Source organism: Lissotriton helveticus, chromosome 7 (genome assembly GCF_964261635.1).
Source record: "Lissotriton helveticus chromosome 7, aLisHel1.1, whole genome shotgun sequence".
In the NCBI taxonomy this organism is placed as follows: Eukaryota; Metazoa; Chordata; class Amphibia; order Caudata; family Salamandridae; genus Lissotriton; species Lissotriton helveticus.
In genome coordinates, this window is record NC_136068.1 from 251,320,736 (window position 1) to 251,334,488 (window position 13,753).

At 46.1% G+C, this 13,753-nt stretch overlaps 1 protein-coding gene across 1 annotated transcript in view; it reads left to right on the forward strand.

The window, feature by feature from the left end:
* Positions 1-2,050: 2,050 nt before the first annotated feature.
* The window catches only part of RNF114 (ring finger protein 114), a 127,085-nt gene continuing 115,382 nt past the window's right edge, over positions 2,051-13,753 (forward strand). Inside the window, exon 1 of the mRNA XM_078652026.1 lies at positions 2,051-2,222. Coding sequence (XP_078508152.1) covers positions 2,083-2,222 — 140 coding nt within the window. The 5' untranslated portion in view covers positions 2,051-2,082. The remainder of the gene's footprint in view (positions 2,223-13,753) is intronic.

Here is a 13,753-nt window from a genome sequence, read left to right on the forward strand (position 1 = left end):
GCGCTGTTTTAGTGTATTCAGGCGCTTAATAAATGTTTTTATTATTATTATTATTATTTAATAACAACTCTGCATTGAGGCAGGACAGTTAAAAGAAAGCATTCTACACGTTCCCAACGAATCGCCAACTGTCATCCCCAAATCTAAACCCAATCGATCTTACCGCACAAAGGTGTGCTGCACATTCCAAACCTCTGCATAGCAACACCACACATCCCTCTTTGGCATATGCTAAATAACATAATTAACAATTTGATCTAATAATTCAATTTAAAGTAAAGTAAAGTCCACATTTGTATAGCGCACAATCACCCGTAAGGGTCTCTAGGCGCTGGGGGCCGTCGGGAAGATTAAGCGAGCTATTGCCCAGAGTCACATGGTGCTGGGCAAACCTGCCGCCGGAGCTGGGGATCGAACCGGGGTCCCCAGATTCCAGCGTCAGTCGCCCTGGCCGCGGCGCCACACCTCTCCCTAATTTACACAAATTAACATTTTTCCAACATATATAAAAATACATTTTCTGTCCCAATGAATATAGTAAACAACATAACAGGTTACAGTAAACAGGCAAAAAAGAGTTTACTCAGTTTAATGCAAAATCCCGGAGCCTGGTAGGAGTGTGGATGACCTTCCCAAACGGCCCATTCTCCTCCATTTCATCCATAGACTCAAATTCATTAAGCACATCTCCGTGCTCCCTTTCCACCTCATCTTCCCACAACGAGTCACCCTGTGTGGTTTCATCTCCAACATTTCCTCCTTTATTTTTTTCCACAGCTTTACATTAGGCCAAACGACACATGTGCCGTACTCTATTATCGCCCAACCTTGCAGAATTTTATTAACATTCTATCACCCTCCTAGGTTTCGTAAACACACTTTGTACTTTGGTACTCTCCTCACCTTCACTTTCACCCAATCTCCTACCCGCCAACATTTCATCTTTAGTTGCTCCCTTTAAATCAAAATACTTTTTATATGCCCCCTGTGCATTAACAATGTTCTCCTTAGCCTCTTCCGGTGACCACTGAACACACGTCTGGCACAGCCCATCCACCCCATATTGTCTTTGGTGAATGGCTCCCTACTCCGCATCAGCACAAAATGGCTGCATCCTGTAAGAGAATATGTCAATCTGTACGTCCACATTTTCTTCACCTCAACTTCCCATTTTTTAAAATGTTTGCATGCTATCTGGATGGTACATTTGATTACTGGATTTCATCGCTCCACTGCCCATTTCCTGCTGAGTGGCACACAGAGGTATTTACATGCTTCCCTCCATTCCTGTTTAAAAGCTTCTCAACCTAAGAAGCTGTTTAATGCGCTGCATTTTCACTTATAAACCTCCTCGGAAACTTTTCTCTTATATGTTCTGTTTCCAAAAATTCCACCAGCATATCTGCACCTGCTTTATGTACAATGTCTAACTCCACCCATTTGCTAAAATAGTCAACCAGCACAATGATGTACCTATTATGATGCACCAAAGTCTATACGGGGCCCACAAAATCCACCGGCAACGCTTCACACACCTGCTGCACATGACGTCTGATAGTCTTGAAGGAAATGAAGGTATATGATACTTAAGCACTTGTGTAAAGCCTTACGTTTTATATGTGAATTTATTCTCCTTAGAGGTAATAATAAATCATTAATTCCTCACACACAAATATAGGACATTCCGTGTAACGATCCTTCCAACAATCCATTCACCTGGAGCATTTTTACGAGACGACTCCTGAGAAAAAGCTGCCCGAACAAATGAACGGCTTTGGACTGTCATTGAGAGACTCCACTTTCCGCGTTGGTGTTTTTTAGTCCAGCTGGTTACGTGAGCGCCATCATATGGATATTATCTTCAGCGTGGCAGCGGTCGGTGAACCGAAGGGATGAGCTCAACCTGTATGCTTTTTAAGCCAGGCCCACCCCGCCAGTCGCCACCCTAATTTATGGTAATAAGTTCCTGGTTGTGACGTCACGCAGCACAGGATGCGCAGTGCAGCGATTGGGTTTTAGGTGTGGAAAGTGGGCGGGACTTCGGGTTGTCACCGTTGACGTCAGCGGCTTTTGCGGAAGTGTATGATGATGGCGATGGAGTTAGGCAGACAGCAGCAGGAAGGTGCATTTGGCTCGTTACCTGTCGACCCACTTTCCCGGTTCACGTGCCCCGTCTGCCTGGAGGTCTTCGAGAACCCCGTGAGAGTCAAGTGCGGACATGTGTGAGTGTGGCACCCGCGGACCGAAGCTCGAAAAGGACATAATGTGTTAGGGAAGCAAAGTGGGAAGCTGGAAGGGCCAGTGAGTGGGTCAGCGAGTCACTAATAGGAAAATTATAGGCCGCTGGAGGGTGGTGGGAGGAGGCCCCACATTGAACATATGCGCGAGCTGCGGTTGTTCAGTCAAAAGTAAAGTAGCTCTCAGTCTTCACTGAGTAGCATATAGTCAGATGGACTGCAACGCTGCAGGAGAATGGAGTTGGTTGGAAGAGGGGAACGGTCACGACTTTAGGTTGCAAGCAGCAGTGTCGTAGGCAGGGTTTCTGAGCCAGTGATTAAGTTGCCAGCCTAATACATTTCTGGAAAAGGGGAAATCAGACAAATGTGGCGAGTAGTGTGGTTGTTGTAAAACTAATTGGGGATTCCGTAAATTGGTTACAGCAGAAAGGAGTCTGAGTCTTGAAGGGCATCTCCGTGAGCAACAGAGCCGATGAAATTGGCAATAAGAACAAGCATTTGTAATGTAAATGTAAATGTAGTATACTTGTAAAGCGCACAGCTGCCCCAGCAACAGGGCGTCCCGGCGCTGTATAACTCTGGGGAACCCGTCCTGGCTTTCCCTGTGGGATGGTCCCTTGCTGGGAGTCCCCAAGGTGGAGCCAGGCATCCCCGGAATTGGTGGGGCCGTTGTGGAGATTAGGCAAGCTAATGCCCAGAGTTGCCGAGTGGAACCCCTGATTAGAGTAAGCACCGAAGCGAGAATTATCGAGTCCGCTGACCAAGGTCCACGACCCTGCCGCGTCAGGAATTGAACCCTGGTCCCGGGCTGACTTCTGCTCTCAGGCCTGCCGCCTCTAACCAGTGAGCCACACTACTCCACTGCAATAGGGCTCGCATTTGTAAGAGTTAGAGCTATTGGGGTTGTAACTGATAATGTCTTATATCTATGTGTTTTGGTTTGGATTGTAGTGGATGTATGAATACAAACACAGTACGAAGGGGAAAAAAGATTCTGTTTTAAAATCGATAGTTTCACTGTTTGGAAGCAAAAATATAATACCCAAGGTTTTGTGTAAGAAAGAAAATGAATTCATATTTAAACTTTATACAAGGTCAACCAGGAACCTGAGAAGAATGAATAAGAGATGTACGTGGCACAAAATGGCACCTTTGTTGCTGTTTTCAATGCTAATGTCATTTCTCAAGGTCACCAAGAAAATCAATGTTTATCCTTTTTAGCATAGTTAATTGCGGCAGCAGGAAGAAAGCACTGTTTTTGAAGCCCTGCTATATTTAAAGATCCCTTACATAATGCAATCTGGCTATGCCATGCTGAGCAGCTTCATCGCTGCTCTGAAGCAGTGTCGGCTGCAGTGTCGGCTGCCCTGTAGGAGAGTGGGGAGAGGCATCCTCTGTGGCGTTTGAGGACTCCTCCTTAAGCTGTGGTAATCCTCTGATTAATACAAAGAAACGGAAAGCGTGCAGCCGCTATTGTTAAAGCGTGCGGAGTAGAAAAAAAAACATTTGTTACAAATTGCCAAGTTTCAGCAGAGGTGCACATGGGGCAAGGTGAATATTTTGAAAAGAAAAGCGCGCGGCCACCATTGCCTGCTTAGTCCGACAAAAAGAAAGGTGTGCGGCCACTGTTGTTAAAGCGTGCAGCGCTGTCAAAATATAAACGCGTTTATAAACCAAAAGGTGAAAGTCGGGCGAGCAGCGAATTAAAACAAGCCTGCGAGTGGTGCGAGCGCGCCACTGCGACACACGTGACGGCCTATTGATGTCTATTACGCGCACCAAGCGCGTAATAGACACAAATAGGCCATGGGCGGAGCAATGCGCCTACCTGTGGCCTATTGCGTGCAGTCTTTCATTAAAAGACACACGCAAAGGCTAATAGTTGGCCACAGAAGGAAAAGCACACGCATAAGCGTGTGATATTCCTAGGGCAGCTCACAAACCCCGTTTTTCGATTACAAAATGCGCTCGCGCTGCGAAGCACGGCTACGCAGTGCAACGCAGGGTGCGAGCCCTAAAAAGAGGATAGGACCCGGTCTTTTAGAGAGGGCATCGGCTGTCTGTTGCGAGTAGTATTGTTAGCTTAAAGTAGGCTTAAGCTTAAGGCCACCTATTGCTTGGCTTTGTCACTCGTATTTTGTCAGTTGCTTCTTATTCATTAGCATGTGTGGACTTTCCTTTTTTTTGTGATTGCTCTTCCTCTGGAGCATGGACACATTACAATTAGCTTTTTCAGGTGCACCTTTGTAGGTCCCACCTAAACAGTGCTTGCACTGTCTCTTCGAGACATGCTGTATTCAGGATATGGTCTTTAAGCTCCACCTACGTTCCACCCATGTATTTTATTGGCTCCTTTCGGTGTCTTTTACAATTGTTTATGTTTCATTGGTTTATTCCTTTTTACAGTCCCTTCTTCTACCTCATTAGTACCTCCTTCTCTTCAGTTGTGACCTCCCAAAAGGACAGCCTCTTTCACATGTGACTTTACTTTATAATATTTTGTTTATAATTTCTCAGTACAATTTTTTTAATGACCTGTTAACCCCTTCGCTGCTGGCCCGATTCCCCTGCTGTGCTGGGGAGGGGGGGCGCGCACAGCGCCTCAGTGCTCATGACGAGCTCGTCATGAGCCACAGTTCTCGTGTGCTCATGACGAGTTGAGCTGGTCACGGTCACGTCTGTTTCAATAGAACGCTCAGCACAGCAGGGGAATTATCCCCGCGTGTGAGCGTTCTAACGTCCGTGACGAGCTCAGCTCGTAATGAGCGTGGGAGGGGTTAAACGTAGCTGGAGTTGTAGGCACGATAGCCCCTTCCGACCGCACTTCCTTGATATGCCCTCTCTTTCGATATGCTCTCTCTTTCGATATGCTCTCTCTTTGTGCTGCAGCTGCCTTTTCCAACTCCTGCTCTTATTATTTTCTTATGAAAATGTAATTGCTAAAAAAAGTAAATAAATAGAAAAAAAACATGCAGCCGCCGACTTTCTTTTCTATTTATTTACTTTTGTAGCAATTGCGGCATGCAGCGCTTTAGCTTTAAATATATAAAGAGAAAGCACGGCGTGGTGCAAATGGTAATAAATTTAATAAATATAAAAAGCCACCCGGTCGCGTTTACAAAATTGTTGGCTTTCCCTTTAAAGTGGCAGCCCCTTGCCATTCCTTTATATTTATTTAGTTTTGTACTGATAATGGCACATAGAAACGGGCTTTACCTTTTTTGTATAATTTAAATACTTTATTACCATTCGTGGCACAACACAATTTAGGTTCATAGGTTTAAAGCTAAAGCGTGGCGTGCTTCTATTGCCACAAAAGTAAATAAATAGAAAAAAAGTGGGGCCACCGCATTTAATTTCTATTTATTTACTTTTGTAGCAATCACGACGCACCGTACTTTAGCTTTAAACGTGAAAAGTTAAAAGCGGCGCGCCATGGTTGGTAATAAAGTACATAAAGAAAGATAAGCAGCTACCTTTACATCATTGTTGATTTTTCACTTTCAACATGGTGGCCACCCGCCTTTATTTTCTATTTATTTAATTTTCTACCATTAATGGCACGGCACTCTTTAGCTTTCAACATATAAAGTTAATGCGCCACATACCACAAAGTCTGCAAAAACATACATTAAAATGCTCGCACTCGTTACTGCTCCATATTATAAACAGATAAATTAAAGCTGAACATAAGTTTCCATTTGTTTTTCTTAGAAGTGAAATTTTTGTGAGCTTGAGTTCTCAAAATGCACCATTCTTGATTTATTAATTTAGTTTTATTTCACAAACAAAACAAAAAAAACCAATGATGCATTTTTAAAATGCAAACTGACAAAAATCTCACTTCCAATAAAACCAAAAACTTGCGCTTAGCAGCAATCTTTCTCTTTTATAATTCCATTAAAGGTATGTGGCTAATTGAGGTCCCTTCAAAGCTCCACAGGGATGTGTAATAGCAGCCTTTGGTACTGCACCTATCCCTTAATAAGTACAATTTAATTTACTATTACTTGTACTACTGCTGGAATATTTTTAAGCAATCAAAACAAACTTAGCATTTGAAACACCAATTGCTCAAAATATTTGACCTATTGCATTGCAAATGCTTGTTAGGGTCGAGCCTAGGAGAGCTTGCGTCTCCCTTGCGAGATACTTGTATAGCCAAAAAGAGCTTGAACCCCACCCGTTGCTCACCATTTGTCTGCTTCCGCATCACTCGTCTTTTTCGAAGCATGTGCATTGCTTGTGCTACTGAATCGTCACTTCTGATGCTTGCCGTGGAGCAGGGACCAAGCACAGATTGATTCAACTTAATCTGTGCCTATCTGCTGCTCCTGAAGTGATTGGGGTACTTTTACATATCCATCCTGCTGCTTCATACACAGCGCTTGCATGAATTTCAAATTGTACTACCACCCCACTTCACATTCTTTCTTCTCCCGTCCCTCAATCACACTCCTCTCGCTGTTGCTGCTCCCTCCCCCGTCCCTACATGCCTCGTTCCTCTTACACCATCATAGGGTGCTGCTTTTCTAAAGCGCACACCCGTCCTAAAGGTATCGGAGCACTAGTTGCATTACAGACAGGCAATTTATTTTTTATGGCACGGATAGATTTCGATTTGCCCAGAGTCTCATGATGAAGCCTCCGACCGAGACTCGGCTTTTAAGTTGGCAGCTCTGACCGTTATGCCACATCCTCTCCCCTTGTTATACAAATGCAAACCTTGCTTAGTCATTAATTGATCACAAATGAGACCACATTCAAAGTATTCAGGAAACCCCTAGATTATATGCTTGAAACTTCACACAATTTAATATTTTTGTATTTCTTGCGAGAAATACCAGATGATAGCAAGAAAAAAAATCAACACATCCCAATTGACCTGATCATCCAGATGTGATGCCAATTACACAGGAAGCAATGCTAGAGCCACTATAAGCCAAAAGCACGCTATTCTTTTGATTTTCTACAGTAACTCGTGACTAGATTTTGTTTTTAAATTGAATAGACGTGCCCATTTTGCTTTGTTGAGCAGAAGGTCCTAGCCTATCCTGCTATGCTGTTTCTCTACCACAAAACTGCTTTCACTTAGCGTCTTCTGGGTGGTTGTACGATAGTACAATGCATGTAAATACATTGTATGCCTTTGCCACGCATTTTTTAGCACGCATGTTTTTACAGTGAATATGCATTTACAGCGCATTCCAATACCACGCATTGCTTTTAGATATAAAAACAATGTATTTGTGGGGGGGAGAACTCCTACCCCACCCCCCTGGTAAAAATATGCATGCTAAAAAATGTGTGGTAAAGGCACAACGAGGTAAAAACCTCATTGTAAACACTGTTTCCCCTTCCGGGTCTGTGCATTGTGCGAGATAACTTTAACCATCATTGAACCCTGCAGCAGGGTCTTGCGATGTCTTCAGACGTCCACAGCCCGCCTCAAGGCGACTGCAACTTACCCAGGGCCACTCACTGGCTGAGTAGGAGAAAGTAGAGACTGCTGACTCTGGTGAGTGTGCTTTATTTTTACCGTATCCTGAAAGGAAAGGGGTCCAAAATATGCAAACGGGAGTATAGGTGCAATAGAAATCTGATGTCCCAATCAGAATGCGGTCAGACAGCACTGCAACAAAATAACTGATTTGGTGCCTCAATGAACAGTGGGATTTTCTTGCAAATTCTTGCTGGTTCTTTCATATGATGTTCCCGTTGGCCAGAAGGCAGATTCGTCTGTCGTGATATCCGGACGCTCTTATCCACTTCGTGAGAGAATTGTGCGGAGACCATATGTTTCCATCTCCATTGTGACTGCACCGGCTGGAGTTTTCACCCCGATGCTTGAATATGCCCCGCCTGTCTAATTAAAAGAGGGCACATCTATTGAATTTCTTAACTCCATGTTACGTGTGCATTGAAGGTCGCAAATTTATACATCTTTCGAATGCTTGTCCTCTGAACATACAGCACAGTTTTTCCTGATTTTCTCACGGTCGAAATTATTCTAATCCATATTGTGAGGCCGCCCACCAACCACTCCTTTGGCTGAGGCTTCGTGAAAAAGTCCTTTTCTGACAGGCTGTTGGCTGCCCAGAACTTATGAATATGTTGTAAATTAAGTTACCTGGACATCTTGAAGAGTGTATGGACCCTATTTACATGAACTACTGGCGCCCTGTTGAAGGAATTCCACATTGTGGCACCGTTCCGAAACGAGCGTCGGCGCTTTTTAGGTCGAGCTGACGTTAGCATTCATGCGAAGCATGAATGCTGTCAGCTCGACAACTAATGTGATCCGTTTTCAGGAGAGTGGACACCAAAGTGTTACGAGCGTTTTCAGGGTCGGATTTGACCTCGGGAGCGAGCGTCTGGTATCTGCGCATGCGCAAAGCCGCTGCGCATGCGCAAAGCCCTTGCTCACACACAGGCAGCCCCCACCTCTCTGCATGCACGCACGCACACACACACACAGGCGCGCGCATGCATACGCAGGCATACAGCACCCATACAGGCACACATACAGGCACACTATCCGCTACCTCGCATTCTCTCTCAATCACACACAGTCACGCATGTGCACACACGTTCCCTCGCGCACACACGCACACACTCCCCCCCCCACGCATACAAACAGGCACGCACGCACTTTACATCAGCCCTGGGCCCCACTCACCAACTGCGCTCTTCCGGCGGGGCTCCTCACGGCGCGTCTCCATCTAAATCGGGGCTCCCTCAGGTCAGAGGAGCCCCGCAACAGGCGCCACACTCCTCCTTCTCCCCGGCCCCCTCCTGGGGACCCGGGCTACACCGGACGGCAGGGCGCTCCATGCGCCGGCAGCTCGCGGACCTGGGGAGGCGGGACTTCCGGTCGGCCGCGAGCGGATTGGCCGGCCGGCCAAGAGCTTCCGGGTCGCCGCGGGCAGCGTGGCGGCACTCTCCCGATCACTGGTTCTTTCTTCTCCTCCTCCTCTGACTGTCCTCTCTTTGAGCAACAAGAGTTTTATTTTTAATGAGTACGTTTTATTTCCTGAACACGGTTCCAGAGAGTTTCCAGCAGTCCTTCCAAGTCATGGCACTGAAGCATCATGTGATAAACGACAGAATATTCGATGGATAGCAGCCGTCTTGCTTAATTAGGTCGGTGGCTTGCCTCTACTCGTTTTTAAATTGTTACATTCATATCAAGCACTTCCAGCTCTGCACATCGCGATGCTGCGTTTAATCAGTAAGTACGGCGGTCAGCCTTTATTTTGATCGGCACAAGGTGGCTTGCCCGCCTCAATTTTTATTTTTAACTTTGAAGACTCTTTAACATAATTTAGCTTGGCTCAGAGCTCTTTCACAAGCGCTGCACTTTATCTTGTAAAAGCAAAGCCCTGGAAATAAAAAGTGGGGCCGTGTGGTCACCCTACCCGCAGCAGCCCACACCCTTCTACGCGTACGCTAATGCACTTCAGCGCATAGAGTTAAATCCGCTTATGGTAGGCACTATAGACGTTTTCCTCACTCAAAAGTAACTTGCAATTAGCTCAGGTTCTGAGTAAATCTCAGTAGCGCTGGCTCAGCCTTTCATCCTTCGGATGCTGATAACTTGAATAAGTTCGAGATGTAAACTATTCTCAAAGACAGTGAGTTTGTGTCGACGAAATAAACACAAGTATTGCCGATCTGCTCTGTGACACCAGATCGCATGCTTTAAGTTAAGGGCCGACATCATACATTTTAAAGAGGAAAATGCACTTTACCTCCATCTTTGCAGCAGGTGAGGGTCGTGCTCCAGGAGCCAGAGTAGTCTTGCACCCCTCCTTGACCTCCCACTAGCAGCCCCTTCCCCTCGCACGAGGCCTGGGAGTGACCGAACAAACAGCACAACAGCGGGAGGATGTGGGCGGGAGGGGACAACAGGCAATCGGGGCTAAATTTAGAACTTGGATCTAAACAGATACCCTGCTCTCCAGAGACCACGTAGGGATCCCGGCAGAGAAAGTGCGCAGGAGGGTAGTGGGGCAGCCCAAACATGGGGCCGCAGGGTGTGCTCTTCCGCCATCTCGCGCCCCTGCCCTTATTTAAGGAATTCATGGCGAGCACCATGAACTCAATGCGCTTCATATTGGGTTAAAAACAAGGTCGTGGGGCGCTCGGGCCGCCGGATGCAGGTGTGTCTTCAGAAAATAAAAGGCATTGCCATTTACAATGCCAATAGCTCAAACTCACAACTGCGAGACCTATTGCATTGCAAATGCTTGTTTCTGTCTGGTTGTTGAGAGTTTTTGAGGTGTTTGAATTTTTTATGGTTGCATTGGTATGGAAGTGAGTTTGTGATTGGTAGAATGAGTGATTGGTGGGTGTATCTATTTTACTGTTTTCTATGTTTCTGGGCTGACACTATATAAAATATATTTGTTGTCCTATGCATTGAAGTATGCACTTGTCTCTATGATCTTTTTATATTAATGACAATAAAATAATTTGAATACAAACAACAGCTCTGTGGGCAATTGTAACTATTGGAACCTTTTGGTCCTGTATATTATTAGGAACTGCCCTTTCATGTTGCTACATATATCTTTCATATGGTGATTCAGTATCTCACCAGGGCAGTGCGTTGTGTTTAATTAATAACCCCTTAAATGTACAGAAGCTACCTGTTGCTCCGGCAGCGGATGCGATACAAATGTTCCCCTTTTTTATTAATACACATTATAACCTTGTATTTTTAGGTCTCGCCTGTCGATGCGCATGCGCATCGAGCAAGGCGAGAGTATTGCGAGTTATCCACTCTTTATCCACACTGCAAGGAATCGTGGCGATTCCTTGCAGTGCCCGTGACTTTTAAGGTCAATGCGCATGCGCATTAAGCTTATGCGCATGCGCATTGACCTTAAAAGTCACGGGCGCGTGCATGTCCGTCTTTGTTTACCCGCTCCGCCCCCTCCCGCCGTGTCGCCTTGCCTACTCTCTTCCACAGCCTCCCCCAGCTCCGCCCCCTCACTACTTGATTGCACGGCCGCTAGGCCGTGCCTCCCCTACTCTCCTCCCCCCTCCTCCCCTGCCTGCCTGCCGCTAGCTGAGTCCTAGCGTTGGCTGAACATCCCGTGATTTTGGACAAATCCCTTAATCTTGCTGTGACCTTGTTTCTACTTTCAGCGCGGAGGCTTATTTCTAAACATGTTCACACTCTCGACGTCTGAAACGGGTGAAACAGGACTATGAGATTGCAAGATTTCTGCGAAAATTGGTAGTCTTAAAGAGCTCTGCCGCCCACTTTAAAACACATTCAAGACCTCACTAAGTGAGAGGAGACCCCACTGTTCCTCTACCACGAGGCATCAGACCTTTAAGACCGCAGCGTTCTTTCTGTTCGAGTGAACGCAGACCCTGTACAATACCACTCGTACGAGTCACAACCCAGCCTACTATAATCGCGCATCTTTGTGTGACACGTTCCGTGAATTCCATTCCCCGAATCTGTTGCGAAATACTACAGCCCACACTTTACCCGTGTTGTGACTGACTAGTTTTAATTTATTGCGGTGCCCATTTCATTTACACTATTTTTGTTCTGAAGTGTCTGCCATTTATTGCAGTATTGTACCTCTACCTGCACTTTGTACGCTTCTGAAACCTGCACACATATCACTTTTCCTCCTATAATGTACCGATTGCTACTTCATGTATTTTTGCTGCTCACCATTGTCACTATTCATTCACGCAACTCAACGTTGCCTTCCTTCACCTATAATTTTCTCCTCACGCATCCTTAATGCTCCCATCGAGACGCGCCCCGCCAAACCACTGCAAAGTCCGCGCTACCAAAACCAACAAACAAACTATCACCCCCGCATCGCTCTCCGTACTCTGGCCTCAGCAACCCCCTTCTCCACCCCCACCAGTCCCCTCGGCTAACTTGGTAGAGATGCGGCCCCGCCCGGGCTCCCCCCTCCCAGGACTTCCTCCTCGCATCCCTGCCCCCTCGCGCTGCTTCAACACCTCCCCTGGCCACGGCACTTTATTAGGGGCCTAACCCGACGCACATGCCCTTGTGCGCACCGTGGCAGCCTCGATCTATCTCGCCCAATGTCCTATTCTTGCCCCATTGGGCATCCTCCTCTTCTCGCTTGCCTGGCCCCTTCACCCCGCCCCCATTTGGACATCCAACGACGTTGTGTTGCTCCTTGCCTCCCCCCCACCCCCTTATCTCTCGCTCCCTGCTGTGCCTGGAGGAGCAGCCTCAGCTCCCCCTCCCCAATCGCCAGCCCGTATATCGGCCGTCCTCCTTGTTCTCCTCCTAAACATTCCTTCCTGCTGATGCCCCCCTTTTCCTTGTTAAATCGCAGTCGATGTCCTTGCTACACATGGTCTCATCCGTCGTAAAGGCAGCAGCTGAACAGAAAGTAAACCAGTTTGGACCTTGCTCATTCCGGAGACCCCAACAGCAAGTATGTGGCTTTTTGAGGGGCTAAAGACGAGACAAGGAGTCAGCCTTACGATGTTATTCAGGGTCACATAACATGTGATGTCACTTGCGCTAACCCTGGCATGTTGGTAAATTGCTGTCCATGGCTGGGCACAAAGGAAACCCTCCCCAGTTCCGATACTCATGAGCATCCGAAGATATTTGAGATAGAGGTGTATCTGCAGGGTTTTATCCATTTGAATTTGTCAATTGTGCAAAATTTTAAATGTGATGGAACAAAATGGAGTTCCATGTGCATGCCGCCTGACGCCAGTATAAGAATGCTACCCAGTCACAGGTAATAATAACAATTCCTATTTATAAAGCACAAACATATCGCCCTTTTAAGGGTTTCAAAGCGCTGGGGGCGGTCAGGGAGATTTAGTGAGCTATTCCCAGAGTCACAAGATGCTGAGCTGCTGCTGGTGAACAAACCGTGAGCCCTGTGCTCCGGAGTCAGCCGCTCTGGCCGCTGCACCACACCTCTCCCATATATTCAGTACACATTTTACCTTAGCCCTGAGGAAACCAAGCATTGAATGACAAGGGGTGGGACATCCAACTTTCGACATGAACAGAAAAAAGTAAGCAAAACTCCAAACTTGACCATTTGTAGTATTGAAACGTAATGTATTAGAATACACAATGCGTGTATCTAATTTGCTCCCACCATTAGTATCCAATTCATTTTTACACCTAAAACTATTAAAATCATTATTTTTGAAGTACACCTTTTTTTATTTAACAAGTTAAAAACACAGGTAAATGTATACACCCAGAGTTGCACAATATAGCACACATCTGAAGTAGTGGGCAGAATGGCTCAGTGAGTTGAAAGTTCATGGCTGAACCAGTTGCTGTTCTGTTAGCCACAAGTACAAATCCAGGTCTGGGCAACTCAAGCTTCCGGGCTTTTGAGGGTTGGTAAAGTGAGTGCCATAACACTGGATAATAATTACAATAACTGTTAATTACAGTGGTTACAAGCATCATTTGTGTGGTACGAGGCGCTATACCAAAAGAAACTATTTATTGCAAGTATATAAACAATAGC